Source organism: Culex quinquefasciatus, chromosome 3, assembly GCF_015732765.1.
Source record: "Culex quinquefasciatus strain JHB chromosome 3, VPISU_Cqui_1.0_pri_paternal, whole genome shotgun sequence".
Lineage (NCBI taxonomy): Eukaryota > Metazoa > Arthropoda > Insecta > Diptera > Culicidae > Culex > Culex quinquefasciatus.
The window spans coordinates 194812152-194831113 of record NC_051863.1 but is presented as its reverse complement, the minus strand read 5'-3'; the positions used below and the strand labels follow the sequence as shown (position 1 = coordinate 194831113).

At 38.9% G+C, this 18962-nt stretch overlaps 1 protein-coding gene across 8 annotated transcripts in view; it reads right to left on the bottom strand.

Annotated features, from left to right (window-relative positions):
* Nucleotides 1-6423: 6423 nt before the first annotated feature.
* The window catches only part of LOC6043934 (rho guanine nucleotide exchange factor 18), a 30897-nt gene continuing 18358 nt past the window's right edge, over nt 6424-18962 (bottom strand). For 6 of the 8 annotated variants that reach the window (XM_038265782.1, XM_038265783.1, XM_038265787.1 and 3 more), the window contains 12 exons: nt 18268-18433; nt 16334-17028; nt 16140-16272; nt 15397-15554; nt 15226-15338; nt 14881-14904; nt 11939-12888; nt 11732-11879; nt 11555-11666; nt 11350-11494; nt 11191-11285; nt 6424-11102 (listed from right to left, as the gene is read on the bottom strand). In XM_038265782.1, the coding sequence (XP_038121710.1) occupies nt 10664-11102; nt 11191-11285; nt 11350-11494; nt 11555-11666; nt 11732-11879; nt 11939-12888; nt 14881-14904; nt 15226-15338; nt 15397-15554; nt 16140-16272; nt 16334-17028; nt 18268-18433 (3178 nt within the window). In that variant the 3' untranslated portion in view covers nt 6424-10663. The remainder of the gene's footprint in view (nt 11103-11190; nt 11286-11349; nt 11495-11554; nt 11667-11731; nt 11880-11938; nt 12889-14880; nt 14905-15225; nt 15339-15396; nt 15555-16139; nt 16273-16333; nt 17029-18267; nt 18434-18962) is intronic. The other 2 variants (XM_038265784.1, XM_038265788.1) reach the window with 1 other exon arrangement.

Sequence of the window (18962 nt, the reverse complement as noted above, 5' to 3'; positions counted from 1 at the left end):
GCAGACAAACATTCGGCAGAAAGTACATTCGGCGGAAAAGTACGAATGGCAGAAAAATGTTCGGCAGAAAAGGTCAAATGGCAGACAGGGTCATTTGGCGGAACGTCGATTGGCAGAAAAGCACATAAGGCAGAAAGGTTCATATGGCAGAAAAGTACAGAAGGCAGACAAACAAATGGCAGAAAAGATCATTAAGCAGAATATATCTTAAGGCAGAATATTATTTGGCAGACAAAGTCATTTTTGTCTAACTTCCTACCAGCAACTTTATCGAGACAGAACCCAGTGAGACAACCTGGACTGAGCTTACGACTTAACCTGTAGGTCCGACGGGGCCAACATTCAATTTCCCGTCCGACGGCAGGCGTGACCAGACAAATCTTTAAAGGGCATAAAATTTCCGATCTTTTGCTGCCCATACATCAATGTTTTCTATAAAACCCACGTTTTTAAATACCTGGGCTTTTTGCCCAGTTTGATCCACTAGAAAAAAAATTACGAAAGTCCATACATTTTTGGCAGATTGCTCAAACGAAACCATAACAACGTTTTTGCTTAAGTATTTAAAAACGTGGGTTTTATAGAAAACCTTGATGTATGGGTATCAAAAGATCGGAAATTGTATGCCCTTTCCAATGCCACAGAGATTGACTTGTGAATCGTGGACCGGTTCGGATGCCGGCGGATTTTCCGACGACGAAATTTCGGGTTTAAACGAAATTCCAACGAAAAATTTATTCTATCGATACAAAGACTCCCAAAACGGTGTTATACCCACAATTAGCAATTCTATGGTAATATATTGACGTTCAGTTAAATTAAATGTTTGCAAAACTAAGTTTAGATAAGTTTTATATAGAATTTCCAGAGTTATTTAAACTTTCATTCTAAGTAAGTAGTAAACTTGATATTCAAACCAAATTATTTTGTTAATCAGTCAAGGATGCCTATTTGGAGTTGGGAGACTGGAATTATGGTGATTTATCAACAAATAACTTTATTTATGTTAATTTTTCGAAAGGTGTAGGGGAGAGTGGGGAGACTTGATCCCCTTTTTGTATCGCACATAACTCTGCCAATTTCTCACAAAACTATGAACTTTTGCAAGAATTGAAAGCTTAAACATACAACTATGTTTGGCTAATAAGGGTATTTCATCAGATAAACTCTTCGAATCATGCCAAGCGTTTTAAAAAAATATATTAAACCGCCATTTTCAAAATGTTGGGAGTAATTTGATCCCCTATTCAACATTTTGAAGAAATCTTAAGCAAAATGTTTCTTATTCATCCAATCTTTTAATTTTCTATAAGTTACAGCAATTTCACATTAAACCTGTACGTTTGTTTTCAAAATATAACAAGTTTAGCATGCAAAATATTTAAAAACTTAAAATTTTCTTTTTTAGACCAAAATTGAGCATGTTTACAAAAGCTGGTAATTTTTGTTTACAAAACTTTTGAAAAATGGTTCAAACTGCAGTAAGTTATGTTCAACTATACTGAAGGAAACTATGTACGAAAACCCAGCTCAATTAATTAATCTTGAGGCTGATTCCAGTGACTGTAAAAATGCAGGGATCAAGTCTCCCTAAACGTACTTTTTCAAACAATTGTTTGTAAAAATAGTATGACGATAAATTTAACGTCAAATGCGGAAGGGTTTTGGAGTTGATATGTTTATCAAGCAATTCATGTATAAAAAATATTTTTTTAAATAATTTTTGAGTGTTTTCTATACTTATCAAAACAAAGAAAAAAGATCTCTTGGAAGTTTTTTGCAGCACTTTTTAGAAAAATGTGTGTAACTCAATCTAAACATTTTTTTAATTTTTTTTCTTTGTTTTCTACAATGAGTTTTAGTTGATTTCACACAACTTTCTAGAACAAAGCCAATTGTTTTACCCACATGCTGACGAGATACAGGCTTGGGATCAAGTGTCCCCGGGGATCAAGTCTCCCCACTCTCCCTACAAACTTTTGTTGCACCTTTTTTATTTCTTTTATGGAAATCATCTTTTCATGAGCTTTTATAGCAAAATGTTCGGCATGAGTTTCTGAATAAAACGTAGTACTAGGTTTTTGACAAACTTTTAATTGTTTATATGTTTCATCACAAAATGTGTATAGTGCCCAAGGGGTGTAAATATTTTTTTTACATACAGTACTTTCTTTTAATGTGTACCAACATTGACCAAAATATGACATCGGTATTACGTCTACAGCCCGAGTTATTCAACTGTCTCATTATAGACGCACTTGGCAGGAACAATGAGACACTCTACGAAAATCAATTATTTTCTAATAAAATGTCATGTTTTAGTATTGTTCCGTTGCAGGTAACTTGCCTTAATTATTTTAAAACAATTTTACCAACTTGAAACTTAAATTAACAAAAGTTATACCAAAAAGTATTAGAATTTTGTAAAATCCATATATTTATACCAAAAAACTTTATGTTTTTTGTTAAGTGGAGTTAAAACTCAATAAATTTGCCAAAAATCACTTTCAATTCATATTTTGAAAAGTTACATATAGTGCGTCCATCCCGGGAATTCCCGGGACAAAACTCCCGGGATTTTTCCAAAACCGGGAATTTCCGAATCCGGGATTTTTATATTTTATCCCGGAATCCCCGAAATCGGTAAAAATATCAAATTTTGGTCTGGAAATTCAGATTTTGTTGTGGAATAGATGAACAACGATTAAAAAATAAAAATAAAATATTAAGCATAATTTTACTTATAGAGAATAATTGTCAGATCCGTAAATTGCCGTAAATTGCTTAGCGCTTGAAATATTTTCGCTTCACTTTTATATTCATGAATTTAAATTGAAAAAAAGTAATTTTAAATATTTTTTTATGAAACATCTTTGGCAACAAAGACGAATGTATCGAATCAGAACAGCTGTTTTAGTTTATTTTTTGCATAATGTTTTGATTTTTCTGATTGATTTCGGTTAAAACAGAAACAGAACAAAACAATCAGTACACCGATCTCCAAATTAATTGCTCTGAAATCTCGTGTACTTATTCAGTTTGTACTTCAGATTTTCTCCAGTTGGCGGTAGGGACATTAAGATAATTTGTAAAATATTGTTTGTTATGATTTTATCTGCTGTTTTTTTATTTGTTGTTTTAGACATTTTAAAAAATTGTTGAAGCTTTTCTGGTCATGTCATATAAAAATAAAAATATGTATTAATAAGAGACTTATTTAATTTGAATCACACTGGATTAAAAATTTTGATACATTTAAAAACCAAAGCACAAGAAAGAGCAAAAACTAATCTTTCAAGCTATTTAAAACGGCTATTCTTGTTCAGATTGAAGAGTAGATTTTCACCAATGAACAGTATTGAGCTAAATCCATGATTTTTATCGCCCTAGTTACATAGATTTTGAAAAGAAGAAAAATCAAAGTGTCTCATTGTTACCCATGGGCTGAAAGGAGTGAGAAACAATAAGGTAGCCCTGGATTCTCGGTATATTCTTAATTTTGGCCAAACCAAATGAAAGGACATTGTAGCCCAACTCATTCCCTATGAAACGTCAAAAAAAAATCTGGAGAAATGTTAGTTTTGGTGTTTACGGCTGCCTATGAGCGAAAAACTAATTTTTGTCCATAATTTACTTTTACACCCCAGAATCAAACATTAATGAATAACTTTTCAAGGAGCTTCCATAACCAAAGCCACTATTATGGCAGACGTGTATCGTGTAGACACACCTTTCCCCAAAATATGAGCCTGTTTGGTTGAAACTACTACTTGTGAGAGCCATTTTATCATTGTTCCCCGTGTCTCATTGATGACTACTCTGCCCTAACCTACATTGTCGTGTTTGCCATTATCATTAGAATTGTGAAATTTTGTGCAGTACAAGTGAAAATTATTCCCAGTCAATCAATCGAAATTCTGAAACAGACCCCAAAATTCGTTTTAAATACTGAGATATTCCACAAAAACCAAAAAAACTTCGTGCATTTTTGTCATTTTCCATATGAAAGAAGTTTCAAACTTGTCGTGCTATCTTGACACAGCCTGAAATTTGATGTAAGTGCGACAATCGGGTACTAAAGCCCTATGTAAATTTTTATGAACAACTGTAAAAACACGATAAAAACCATTTGTGATCACTTTTTTCATTTTAATGCAAAAAATATTGTCAAGACAACATTTTTCGATGGCTCAAGTATGGTCCCCTTGGAACGGGCTGTCAAGTAGGACCTTTCCTGTCAAGAAGGACCGTGAAGTTAATGTTTTAACTGGTGGATCAATTCTCAAATTTAGTTCTCGGCTTATCAGTCCCAGTAGCAAGTAAAACGAAAATTTTGTTTTTTTTTATATATAATATCATTTTCAAGGGTTTTTTTTTAAATTGAATTAAAAATCCATTTTAAATCCTTTGCGGTCGTTGTACTCAGAAAAATAAGCTTTATCGTTATGACCAATAATATCACAAATTTAAACATCATTTTAGGACCCAATTGGCCAAAGGCATTTCAGGTCAGAAAGCGTTTGACACAGATACGAGCTCGACTACCGTAAACCTTTTCAATTATATTTCGGGACTCCGGCAACCAAATTCAGCCAAACTTCGGGGCAATGCACAGAATGGTCAACTAAACATACTGTAATTGTTATTGTTTACATTGCGTGCTCTCGTTTTTGTTTATTCAAGATCAAACTTTAAAACTCGTTTTTCTCGGAACGTCAAATACGACGTACGACAAAACAGCACGACAGCGATAAATAATTGTAAAGAGAGGTTTGGATTATCTTAACGTGAAGACTTCCATCATTGTCATGATTTTTGTTCAAAGATATAAATTTTGCGTCGCTTTCATTATTTTCACAAAATTCCTCCAACAAGTTGTTTAGAATAGTGCCCTACACATGCTGATTCTTTTTGGTAACGATTATCCCATTCCTTGAAAATTTATGGAAATCGTCATTAATCAATGACTGCCAAGTAGGACGTCAATGACTGTGCCACAAAATTTTATAAATTTTGAAGCACATTTGATTTAGATCAAAAATTCTTTCAGTGGCTTCAAGAAGGTAATAACCGGCACATGCTGATTCCTTTTGGTGCTGAAATTCGTTAAATTGAATTTAATACAGAATCTATATATATAAAAAAAATTCGACGGTTTTGTTCGAACGCGAATCAGTTCAATACGGAGTGTCGGATCGAGGTGCTTTTTGTTGCGTTAGGTTGGTGTAAGCCCAAGGAAGGTTTATATGCTAAAAAATTTCCACTTTGGCCACTCTTTGAGCGATTCCGGAGCATCTGCAGATTGTATGGAAAAATGTACGTAAACTCAAATTTTGATCACAGGAGGCTGAATTAGCAAAAAAGCAAAAACGTCAAAAACGAAAAAAGCAGAACGAAGTTTGTCGGGTAAGGCTTGTATTTTATAATGATGATGATCAATTTTCTTCGAAAATGATCAACGGCTTCACCTCAAGCTAAGAACCAGATTATCCGTTCGACGCAGTGATGGACGCAGAACTTTGCGGCTGTCATCATAGCCTGCCTGTCATCGACCATTGAACATAGTATGCTCTGTAGATTGTTCAACTGACAGATCACAGAAAAATCGAACTGGCGCAAAGTGCTGCGTCCACCACTGCGTCAAACGAATAATCTTGTTCTTACCTTTACCGTTTCAAACCTGTGGACACCTAGTTTCGAGTAGAAATCACGCAATAGAGAAACGCCAAGATAATGCTGAAGCTCGAACAAGTTATTTGTTTTGTATGATTGACCTGAAAACCGAAATTACAGCACACCACAATGGTCCTGAATAACAAAACCGTGCGTCGTCGCTAGAAAACCGCTTAACAATGTCGAAAAATATTGATATTTTGAATTTTGACGTCGTACGGTTGCACGGACGACAAACGATGGACGGACTCAGCAAGGTGTACAAAAGTACCGCGAAAATGTGATCTTTTTGTACTTTGATTTTGAGTCTAAACAAATAGATTTTTTAATTCATTATTGTTTTGTGTATTGTTTTCGAACGTTTCCAACTAAGAAGAGATCCTGCCAAACAAAGCTTTCTGCTGAATGGTTTTCTGCTGAACAACTTATTCGGCCCAATGAGTTATTCTGCCATTTGTACTATTCCGCTCAACGACATTCTGCCAAACGACTTATTCGGCCTAACGAGTTATTCTGCCATTTGTACCATTCCGCCTAATGACATTCTGCCAATTGATTTTCTGCCAAACAAGCTTTTCTGCCAAACGTATTTTCTGCCGAATGACCTTTTCTGCCGAATGACCCATTCCGCCGATTGTTTTTCTGCCGTTCGGCTTTCCGCCGAATGTCATTCTGCCGAATAATTTTCTGCCGAATGGCCCAGTCCCTTAAGGGGTAGTCACATACCAAACTAAAATGTGTCTTTAAAACAAAAATACTGCTTTGAACTCTTTTTTTGTGTCAAAAAACGAACCAAAACGGAATCAGGAACAGAGCATGAAACGTTACACTTTCGGGCGGACGATTTCTTTCAGTGTACTGCGTCGCCTACTAGATCAGCGAGCTGTCACTGAAAAAAATCCTCCGAGGGAGGAAAAATGGCTACTACCGAATGCTATGACGAACAACAATAATAACATCGTTTTTTGTTTGTTTTGCTTATTTTTTTTTTGTTTGCCCCTCACACGAGGAATGCTCTACATCCAGCGATTACAACTTTCTGCTTTCTTTAAATGTATTTTGCTTGACTACTACTCGAAATGTTTATACGTATTCTCTGATGCCTTCTTGAGGAGAGGAAAAATGGCGGCGGATGTCTCGTTCTGTGGAAGCAACATCGAAACACGGGGAAATACATTTGCGGAAAAAGTTGTCGGTTTTCGCCTCAATCTCCAATTTATGAAGAATAAACGGTTTGAAAAGTTTACAAAAATACATCGCGAATGAAGAAAAGTTAAGTATTTTGTAGTAGCACATCGGTTTTGAAAGTTCCATGTTTGTGTGTGTTTTTGAATCATAGTGTGTGTGTGTGTGTTGTGTTTGTTTTTCGCCTACTAAGTCTCACTTGCACGTGCGTGCGCTCCAATGTGTGTGTGTGTGTTTTGTAACATCGTGTTGTTTTGTCGATTAAATATAGAAGAGTTGAGCAGATTAAGTCTTGTTTGTTTTGTTTTTATTTTGTTGAGTTGCCTTCAATGTTTCAATTTTCACTTGTATTTTACGGTTGAATGTAGTTGTTTTGTATATATAATCTGGGTTTCATCTTCAAGTATCCATTTTTTTTTTTTGCTTTGTTTCCTACCCAAGTTCATTAAAAATACTTGTTCTCTGAAACGTTAAATAGTCTCTGTTCACTACTATTTACAAATTTTGGGAGGGGATTTTTTTTTTGCTGCAGTTTTTAAGTATCTTTATTTTTGTTTGCATTCCTTAGATTGATAGTACTTTATAGTGGTTCACCTATACATACATACACATTGTTTTGTTTTTGTTTATTCGGTTTTCGCCTGTCAGTTTCATTCCTTTCTCTGATAGTTGTCTAAAGCTATGTATTCTTTCAGTTTTTGTATGATCTGAAGCATTATAGTTTTCAAATTTTCATAAGCTTTTTACAATTTCTCTGCGTGTAGCGTGTTGTTTCTCTTTTCTCTATCGTGTTTTGCTTTTATGTTGTATATATAGAACATTTTGTATTGTCAAGAAGTTGTATTTTTATCTCTCTTTGTTTTTCCTTTACTCTTTGTTTTGCAAATAATGGTATCTATCTGTTGTGTTATCATCTGCTTAAAAATTAATAATACTTTGTCATTTGCTCGGTGCTGCAACACGATCGAGCCACGTTCAGTACAGTTGGGTAAAACAATCCAGAAAGATTGCATTTTTATATCAGTGTGGGTGTGTTTTTGTTTGCATTGGGAAGGAAGGAAATGACGGTTAATGCCCATGTAATTAGCTGATTGTATTGAGCGATATTTTTGTTGTTGTTAGCTAACTGATTTGGCAAACGTAAAAGCTGCTCTAATCCTGTGTGATTCGATATTGTCGAGATATTTGTATCTTTTTCTTTTCAAATTGTCAAGTTAACAAGCAAGTTTTTTGTGTGAGTGTGGTTCTAGTGTAACAAACCTAAAAGCGAATTTAAATTCATTAATTCCAGTCTCGTTAAAAGTGTAGCAATAGTTCAAGCATTTGTTTTTATGTCTTTTGGTGGTAATCTTGTCTGGTTAAAACGCTCTGCTACAGCTTGATATAAATGCAACATTCGACGTAACAGTTTTGGGTGTAGAAAACTAACAGCTGTTTGTTTTTGATATCACACGCATTCCCGGATTTGTCTTGAACGGAACTACGTTAGGTTTCTGTGTTTGAATGTGTGTTTGTGTTGTGTTTTGTGGTATCTTCTCTTACACAAGTTTGTCTTTTTTGATTATTTTTATGTATAACTAGAGATAACATTGTTTGCTATGTACATTTACACACTATAATGTGTTCAAGTCTTTAATAGTTTTTTTGTGTGTGTCCTTCATCATTTTTGGATCGCAGAAAAGCTTGGAGTGAAAATTGGGTCCAGTCTACATTTGAATGTCTCAAAATAACGCTGTCAAAATTGACGGAGGAAACATTTCACAAAGAATCCACCAAAAGCTGAAAATGGGAATATGACTATGGGTTCTCAAAGTTTGATGATGAAATATTTCGTAAACAATCCATCAATGGTTGAAGATTTCACATAGAAAATTAACAAAACAAATCTTCTGTCCAAAATCACTTCTTTTGAGTTATTCTCTCCGTGTACACTCTAGAGCAAGCAGCTGTCAAGTGTTCAGTGCTCTTCGGTTTTTCGAGATTTTTCGCCGTAATTGACCGTAATTATCCGTGGGGGTTTGCTCCTGCAGCATGCCAAAGGCCAACCGCGGCCGTGGCAGTTCGAGTGCGGCCTCGAAACACCCGCGAAGTTCGTCTACCGGCCGAGTTCAAAAAGGTAAACAAACCAACGCCGCGTCGAAAGTCATCGCGCGAAGGAGGCTGTGCGGTGAAATATTTCATTCAAGTTTATTACAATACCGCCAATTGTCGTGTTCAGGAGAGCAGCCCCAAAAGGACAAGGCAACGCACAGGTTCTTCCGGCCAAAATCTGTCGACTAGTACATCAACTTCAGCCAACATTCTCAATAGAAGCTGGATGATGGGGAAAACAATAACAATATAATAGGCAGCACTGGATGCATGAGGTGAGCATTTTCAGTGACGGGTATCTATTTTTGACAGTTTGGCTTTTGTTTACGTCGCGGCATCTGATGTTTCTGTTCGATGCTTGTTTACGCTTCAATCACTCAGATTGTGACAAGCTACTGGAAGTCCTCAGATACTGTCTCAAATTCGGTAAATCGTTAGTGCAAGTGACTTCATTCGACAAAACAAAACTACGACCTGGTTGTGGAAGAATTGAAGCGTACCAACTTCAAGTTCTACACATTCGACCCCGTTTTGAAGACAGCTTTTAAGGTTGTATTACCGAGTTGCCAAGACCGTCCACTTTCTGACCTGAAGGGTCTCATGTGCCGAATTAACGCCACGGAAGTATTTTGTTGTTGGGTATACTGCCGGTTTTACTCCGAGAACCCGATGGAAGTAGCGAATGCTACCGTTTCCGGACTTGGGGGACAACGCTGAGCAAACCAAGTCACGCCCAAGTGCGCAAACTGTGGAGGTAACCACACCAGCAACTACCGTGGATGCAGCGCACGAAATATCTACCTCGAGAAGCAGAAGAAGTATGTTTTTTTTTAGTTTTTTTTCTGTAGTCAAACAAATTTTTGCCATTTTCAACATGAATTAGACGTCAAATCGAAAAAAAAGAATATATATCATTTTTGAGTGGGATTTCCTCAATTCTGGTTGCATTTCCAACTCCAATCTCCTCCAAGATCCAAAATTATGAAGAATGCATCGCTTTAGATATCTCACACACCATCACGCCACCGTGGAATGTCTTTGTCAGGGGGAGGGGGAGATTGTACTGTACTGTATTTTAAGAATTAGATTTACTCTCACTTTCGGGTTACGTGGAAATGAATTTGACAAAACGGAGACAGATTAATGGGGGGGATATTGCATTGTGCGCATTTTGTGGAATTGAAAGGACAGTTTGCTAACCATCAACAGATATGTTTTTTATGTGTGTGTTTTTCACATTGAATTATATCCTGTAACGTTGTTAATTTGTTTGTTTTTTTTTGGAACAAATAGAAACAATCCACTACTAACTCTGGTTTTGCTACACCATTTTTTGATAATGTAATCTTTCTCGACGATCTTCGCCTTTTTGACGGAACGCGCGCAGCGTTCTAAATTATAGGCCGCACAAAAAAGCATAAAAGTTTTCTGTTTCAAGTAAGTAGAAAAGTAAGCTAAAACTGTACAGAAGTTTGCATCAATTTTATTGATTTTTCGTTCAATAGTTCGTTCGTCTTAAAAGAAAGGTAGGAAGTAAACTTGGTTTACCCGTGATTTGCACAAATGGTGGCGAATGCAGCGTAGGTTGCATTCCTAGGAGAGCAAGTAGAACACAGGATAGAGGATCAGTCGGAGAAGCTGCAGCAACAGGGTGACGACCAGCGCGCACAGAAGCATCCAGTCCAGCTTAGATCTCGACTTCGACAGGCATGTATCAAAAATAAATCACCTCTTCCTCTTTGTTGCTCTTGGCGGAGTCCTTTTTGTTGTTCTGCTGGCCGCCGCCAGGGCTGCCTCCGTTGTTGTTGTCCGCGGACATTCCGGGGCCGCCTGCTCCCGGATGTTGCGGCGGCGGAGACTGCAGACTCGAGTGTCGCGACGACAGGGGCGTCGTGTGGATCGAGTGATGCTGGGGGTGGAAATGCTGCTGCTGATGGTGTTGGTACTGCTGCTGCTGGAGATGAAGCTGGTGCTGGTGCTGTTCGTGGAGTGACGCCGAACGGTGCGAGTGCGAGGGCGACGGGGACGAAGGCGAGTGCGGATGGGACTGGGACGCGGCGGGGTTGCCCGAACTGGTGTAGTGCTGCGGGGACTGGTACTGGTCCGAGCTGCGCAACCGGTAGCGTTCGGGGATCTTGGGGTAGGTGTTGGTTCTGAAGGGGGAGAGAAATTAACGTTGAGCTGGGTGACCTACATTTTAAGGTTGACCTTATGTCTTTCGACCAGTTGTCATCTACTTACCTCGTCGCCGGGTTGCCCGTCTGAACCTGCACCTGCTGCTGAATCACCGCCGGACTACTTCCGGTTCTCGAGTGGTTCGGTAAGCTCGCGTTAATCTACAAAAGACAACATTTGAACTCACTCCTAATCAACACAAATAAAATCGCCTCAATCTTTTACCTTCTTATCCGCCAACTTCAGCGGAAACATCTGCATAACTCCGGCTCCGCCCGCATTCCCAGCGCCACTGGCCCCGGAACCGGCCATCAAACTGGGACTGCTTCCACCGCCCGGTGACGTCACCGAGTTGTTGTTTGACTTTGAGCTGCGCGGGGGAAAGCGGGCGTTAATCGTTTTGATGATCTTGGGGAAGGTCGGAACTTACCTGGACGACAGCGAGGACAGCTTGAGCGGTAGCTGCTGCTTGATGGTCGAAGCGTTCATCTTTGGGGCGTTTGTCGCGCTGACCAGATTCACCGGTGGCGTCTTGGAGGTTACTTTAAGGGGAGAAATACCATCATTAGAACCGCCTAGATGAAGTGGTAGAGGGGAGTTGACTTACTGCTAGCGGTTCTCCACTTGTCCTTTCTCCGGTCGATGGTGGTGATCGGCGTTCCGCCGAGGCCGCTGTCCACGTGATACTCCTCACTGTTGCTCGACAGGTCGTCGTGCTGCGAGGTCATCGCTCCGGTCGGTACCGGTAGGGCAACCTGTAACACATAAGATCGAATGAAATCCGGATCGCAGATGACTCAATCAGCAAACTTACACTCGGTGACAGCAGCAGCCCCTGGCTGGACAGGATCTCCATCTTCCGGTACAGCTGTTCCCGCTGCTGCTTGATGTCCTCCTGCTCGGCCCGGATCTGCTCCTGCAGCGTCTTCTGCGAGAGCCGCTGCTCGTCCAGTTCGCGCTCCTCCGTTTCCTTCTGCTTCTGCCAGGCCGTCTTCTCCTCCTGGAGTTTGTCCTGCAGGTTGCGCAGCTCTTCCAGCTGGTCATTATGGCGGTACATGTTCTTGGGGTTCTCCCGGAACGAGTTCAGCTGGTGCTGCAGACTTTGGATGGTGGTCATCTGCTGGGAGATGATGCAGAGCAGCGTGTGCAGATGGTGGGACACGTGCAACGCCGCGAAGCTGTTGTCTTTGGCCTGCTCCGTGGTCAGTATATCCGGGGTCATCAGCTTCATGGGAGCGTGACTGAGCGGACCGGGCGAAAACGGCGGTCCGCCCTCCATCTCAGAAGCGTTCGACTCGCGCTTCTCGTAGCTTTCCCGGTTCGTAAAGTATCCGGCGGACAACGTCGACAGGACGGCGTCCCGGGACGAGTTGGTGATGCATTGTTGCTGCTTGGACCGGCGCTCGTCGAATCCGCCGAACGTTTCAGCCCGCTTTGGTAGCGTTGGCGAGATGTACACTTCGCTCTGGCGTTCGCCAACCGAGCTGCAGGACCGCGACAGGGGCAGTCCGGTGGCCGCCGTGTACAGGGACGCGGCCAACGTGCTGATCTCCTGGATCGTGTTCAGCACGCGCTTCCAAATCTCGATCGTATCACAGTCGTCTGAGACCAGATCCCGGTAGGAGCCGTACTGCGAGATGAACGCCTCGACCGTCGGACCGAGCTGGTCGCTGTTGTGCTCATTGTCCAGCAGCAGGCTCAGCTGGAGGGCGATCTTCTCCTCCAGCAGGATCGCCTGCTCAAAGTCTTTTTGCCTCATTTTGCCTGAAAGACGGAATTCCAGGTTATGATCAAGTCCCAAAAATTATTATATCGAAAACTGTCTGGATAATTGAATAGTCACTCGATCGTTCAATACAAATTATGGTCTAATAAAATTTATTAACACAAGATCCTCTGTAATTATTAAGTCAAATGTAATTACAAAAGCCGACTCGGTCCTAACCAGGTCTCAGTACCGAAAAGGACCTAATAAAAATAATTTTATGAAAAAAAATATGAAAAAAAAAATCAAATAAGAAAAAAAAATTCGTTAGAAATCTTTCTTGACTCTTGACCTTCTATTTCAAAATTTTCAAGTTTTTCATGTTTTTGAAGTATTTTAAGTATTTTAAGTATTTTAAGTATTCTAAGTATTTTAAGTATTTTAAGTATTTTAAGTATTTTAAGTATTTTAAGTATTTTAAGAATTTTAAGTATTTTAAGTATTTTAAGTATTTTAAGTATTTTAAGTATTTTAAGTATTTTAAGTATTTTAAGTATTTTAAGTATTTTAAGTATTTTAAGTATTTTAAGTATTTTAAGTATTTTAAGTATTTTAAGTATTTTAAGTATATTAAGTATTTTAAGTATTTTAAGTATTTTAAGTATTTTAAGTATTTTAAGTATTTTAAGTATTTTAAGTATTTTATGTATTTTAAGTATTTTTGTTTTCTAAGTATTTGAAGTCTATAAATATTTTAAGTATTTTAAGTATTTAAAGTATTTTAAGTAATTAAGACAACAATAGTTAAATTAGTTTAGAATCTTCAGTATTTTTTAATTTTTAAGCATTTGAGTATTTTTTGTTTGTTTATTTTTTAAAAGCATTTTTATTTTTTTAAGTATTTTTATTATTTTTATTTTTTTTAGTTTTTTGAGGTATTTTCATGATTTTTAGTATTTTTAATATTTTTATAGTTGTAGTGGTAAAGTTTGAAATATTTTTAAAATTTTCTAAAGTTTTTTGAAATTATTCAAGTTTTTAGAATTAGTAAAAATAAGTTCAAGTTTTTAAAATTATTAAATTTTTAAAATTTTCCAAGGTAATCAAGTTATTCAAGTTATTCAAGTTGTTCAAATTGTTCAAGTTGTTCAAGTTGTTCAAGTTGTTCAAGTTGTTCAAATTGTTCAAGTTATTCAAGTTATTCAAGTTATTCAAGTTATTCAAATTATTCAAGTTATTCAAGTTATTCAAGTTATTTAAGTTGCCGGGACCGTGGTGTAGGGGTAAACGTGAAGGTCCCGGTGGCAAATTTTGAGACGAGATTTGTCTGATCACGCCTTCCGTCGGATGGGGAAGTAAATGTTGGCCCCGGTCTAACCTAAAAGGTTAGGTCGATAGCTCAGTCCAGGTGTAGGAGTCGTCTCCCTGGGTCCTGTCCTGATGGAGTCGCTGGTAGGCAGTTGGACTCACAATCCAAAGGTCGTCAGTTCGAATCCCGGGGTGGATGGAAGCTTAGGTGTAAAAAGAGGTTTGCAATTGCCTCAACAATCAAGCCTTCGGACACCTAGTTTCGAGTAGGAATCCCGTAATCGGGAACGCCAAGGCAATGCTGTAGAGCGAATAATTTGATTTTGATTTGATTTTTAAGTTGATCAAGTTATTCAAGTTGATCAAGCTATTCAAGTTATTCAAGTAATTCAAGTTATTCAAGTTGTCCAAGTTATTCAAGTTATTGAAGTTATTCAAATTATTCAAGTCTTTTAAGTGTATAAAATTTGAATTTAAATTTATTCTTATTTTTAGTTTTTTTCAATTTATTTGTTAGTTTTTATTATATTTAAAGTTTTATTCTTTCCAAGACGGATATTTATGCTCAAGAAAAACTAGTAGATTATAAAAATAAAATATCTTATTAATTGATTTAATGTTTGATCTAGCGGGCAAACTATTCAGAAATCCAGAACTCTACCTTTAAAAAAACATCTTGTCACATCTAAACTACAAAACAAATGGCTAAACCAACGATCTACGATAGTCCACGGACAGTTTACCTTCCAGTTCGGTCGTTCCCATCGCTTTTGCAATGTGAAAGTTAGTGAGTAGGGAAAAACAGAACAAGCAATATCTAGTTTAGTATACAGCGAGCTTACTAGCGATAAGTTTGTTTTTCTGGAGAGTCGATATGTGTTAGTTACACCAAACACGTGAACGATTAACGTTTAGCTTTTCAGTGTAGACACACACCACATCGATGTTCAGTGCTTTGTGGGTTATAGCCGAGCATATTATTCACGAGAAAGTTATTTTCCCAATGTAACACTCAAATTCAACACCCTTCGATCAGTTTTGCTACACCAAACTACTGTTTCATAAATCATCTAAAACGAGATACTCACAGATAATCTCACGAATGTTAGCTTGCTTAGCGTCTATCAATTTTTGGCGTTGTTCAGCAGTCATGTAGTCCTCCACCTCGGACTCGTCCGACGGGCAGTCCAAAACAGCCGCTCTGCGAAAAAATCGGACTTCAAACCACCACGAATATCAACTTTCAACACAAACGTTACCTTATCGACTGAATCCACACGTTCTTGTCCTTTGGGTTCTGCACCTTCAGCTCGAACATCTCCGGGTAGGCCGGATTCGACGAGATGATGTAGATCCCGCGCGACTCGGTGCCGGCCTTCTCGCGGATCAGCAGCTTCTGCAGCGATACCACGCCGGCCTGTAGAGGGGAAGGATGGTGTGGGGTTTAGTTACAGCGGTACAGTGGTTGAAATGTTTTAAAATGGGGTTTTGGAGAGCATTGCCATTATTCACAATTATTGTTTCGCAGTTTCGATTAGGATCAAAGTTTTTTGAAACATTTCACCGGTTACAAATCCGTTCCAAGAAAGTAATTCCTCACCAAACATTTTAACGACATGGCATGGAAAAGGTAACTGGTGAAACATTTCAAGTGGCCATAGCCGTACTGTTAAACTGAAAATTTTGGCGGCTCGGATGATTAATGAAATATTTCATCAGCAAACATTGACAACCCAGGGCTTTTGTTAATTTGATTTGGTTAACCGCGGTGGATTTTCTTGAAATAATTCGATCTGTCAAAAATCCACCAAAGCATCTACCGGTAGATACTTTTGTGCGATCAATGTGGTAGATGCTTTGGTGGATTTTTGACAGTTCGAATTATTTAAAGAAAATCCACCGCGGTTAACCAAATCAAATTAACAAAAGCCCTCCCATGTTGATCAAATGCAACTAAGCAACTTCCCCATGTTGTCAAAGTGAATCTAAAAACGGTACCCACCTTATTCTCCGGCGTAAAAAACGAGTACTTGTGGGAGTTCTCCAGCAGGAAGAACAAGCAATCGGACAGTACGACCACCAGTACGGTTTGCATCTTGGACCTGCCCTGCATCAGCGTGGCGACGCCTTCGAATCTGTAAAATAATGAAACATTTCAGCTCATAATCTTGACACGCTCCCTCTCATTCTACTCACTTCAGCTTTCGATTGCTCGAAATGATGTCCGACTTTTTAAACTTGTCCTTCTTGAAGATCGCGTACGACTTGGCGTCGATCCGCTTGAAGATCTCTAATTGACGGTCCTCCTTCTCCTTGTCCGCAACCCGCGCGTCCACATCGACCAGAATCTCCTTCACCAGCTGCATCGCCTTCTGCAGCTTCTCCTGCTCGATCTTGTCCTCCCGCGAGCTCTTCAGCAGCGGATCGATCAACAGCGGGTACTTGGTCAACCGTTGCGTCACGAACAGAATACACTCCGGAATGCCCTTCTTCTTCAGCAGCGGGTTCTGCTGACAGTGCTTGTACCACTCGGCGAACGTGTTGTCCCCGGTCATGTAGCACTTGAACGTGCTCAGCGCGGACCGGTGGTTCGAGCAGAACTCCCCGTACGCCGACTTGAGCTTCTGGGCCGACATGGCCGAGAAGAAGTCCAGCAGGATGTCGGCGATGCTGTCGACGACGGCTGCCTCGCGCTGCTTCTGGCGCAGCTTCTTCAGGAAGCTCGTGTGCAGCTCGGTCAGGTCGAGCAACCGCGGGAACATCCGCTCCAGATTCAGGTGGCTAAAGTGCTTCTGCAGGCTCTCGACGAACACTTTCTGCATGACTAGTAGGGTTTGGCAGTGATGCTTCTCCGTCATTATGAACTCGTAGATGTGCTCCTGGCGCTTAACCTGTGGAAGAAATTGAGTCGGATTAGATTAAATAAACAATATTTCTTAAAAAAAATCACCGTCACAATAAAAATACTTTCTGATAGAATTCGTTTATTTCCTATAGACATTTAATAAAAATAAATATACGATGTTCTATGGTCTTTAAGCGGTAGACTGTTAAATTCTTTAAATTTGACAATTTTTTGGGATTTGCATGAAATATTCCATCAGTCGAGTCATAAACATAAGTCCGATATTTTCCGTTATTAAATCGATTTCATCAAATATTTAACCCATATCGCGTAGCAAATTCTCATTGCAAAACCATTCAGTAAATCCTCCAAAATTATCACCTCTTTACCCAATGCAAAAGGCAAATGTTTTTTAAAGGTCCTTTAAAAATATCTAGAGTTATATTTTGATTAGTTCTTATAAACATATGATAGACAATAATTTATAGAACTTTAAATGAACTCTGGAACTGAGTTATATTATTAATTTGATAGATTTTCTTTGAATAATTCAAACTGTCAAAAATCTACCAAAGCATCTGTGGTAGTAAAGTATCCACTGCGATCTAATGTAATCTATCTGTAATAATCTGCGATCTACCGCGATCAATTTTTGACAGTTCAATGTCAACGAATTATTTTAAGGAAATCCACTGCGGTTAAAAAAAAAACAAACTTACAATGCAACTATGTTGTTGAACTGATAATATTGATGGATTTATTATGAAAAGTTTCATCGGTATATTTTCTGAGCCGTATTGCTGAACAGATTTTGGTAAATCCATGGTAGAATTTCTTGAAATATTTCGTTCACAAAAAAACTGTGGTAGAAAAGTGTCCACTGCGATCTACCGCGACCATTTTTTTACAGTTCGAAAAAAAAAACGAAATATTTCATGAAAATGTACCACGATCTACAAAAATCTGAGCCGTATTCTTAAGCCCACAGTAATTTGGAACCCCGCTTTGATCTTGAAGTCCTGTACGATCGGGGTTCCAAATGAGTGTGGTCTTAAACCTCCAATTTTGGTGGATTTTTCTGAAATATTTCATCAGTAAGTTTTCTCATGTCATGTCGGTAAAAAGTTTGGCGAAAATTGGCAAATTTTCGCCAAACGTCAGACTGACAAGTGCCATAAAATAGGTGCGTTGAATTTTTTCCAAAAAATCCACCGAAATAGTAAGTTTAACAATACCATGCCATCAAACCAACGAAATATTTCGAAAATTAAATAACTCAACAAACCTGCTTATCCTTGAGCGACTTGACGATCTCCTTCGGCACGCTGGGACTCCACGAGTCGTGCTCGTCGATGGCCACGCCCAGAATCGGTTCCGCGCCGAGGTCGTGCGGTCCGATCGGTGCCTCGTGCAAAAACTCGTCCCGAATGAGTGGCGTGTCGTCCGAGTAGCTGCGGAGCAAACGGGTTAAGCACGGATGTGTCCACAAGTTCGCCACATTTTTTTTGGGTTGGTTTGTGAACACACACACGCGCACACAGTCACACACACACACACACACACTTGCAATTAGGAGCATTCTGGTACTAGTTTGGATCACGCTCTGATCGGTTGGACATTGGTTAGGTTTGCTTGGTTTAGTTTAGTTTAGTATTTCGAAAGAAAAAAATATATATTTCAACATTGAAAAACAATACTCAAGAGGAGAAAATGTCACATGCGTTCGTACAACTGGACCAAAATACGATATTTTGTTTTGAAATTGTAGCGAAACCAAAAGCGAAAACTGCAACTGATGAAACAGAATAACGAAAGATACACAGTATTGTTTGTAGAAATGAAAAGTATGCAAAATGGGCTGCAGCGCTCTGACATCGTGAATAGTTAAGCAATAAAAATACTAAGAAATTAAACCCACGAAAAGCTCTTGAATGACGGAGACGCGCGCATTTCTAGGTGAATTGAGAAATTAGAACAAAA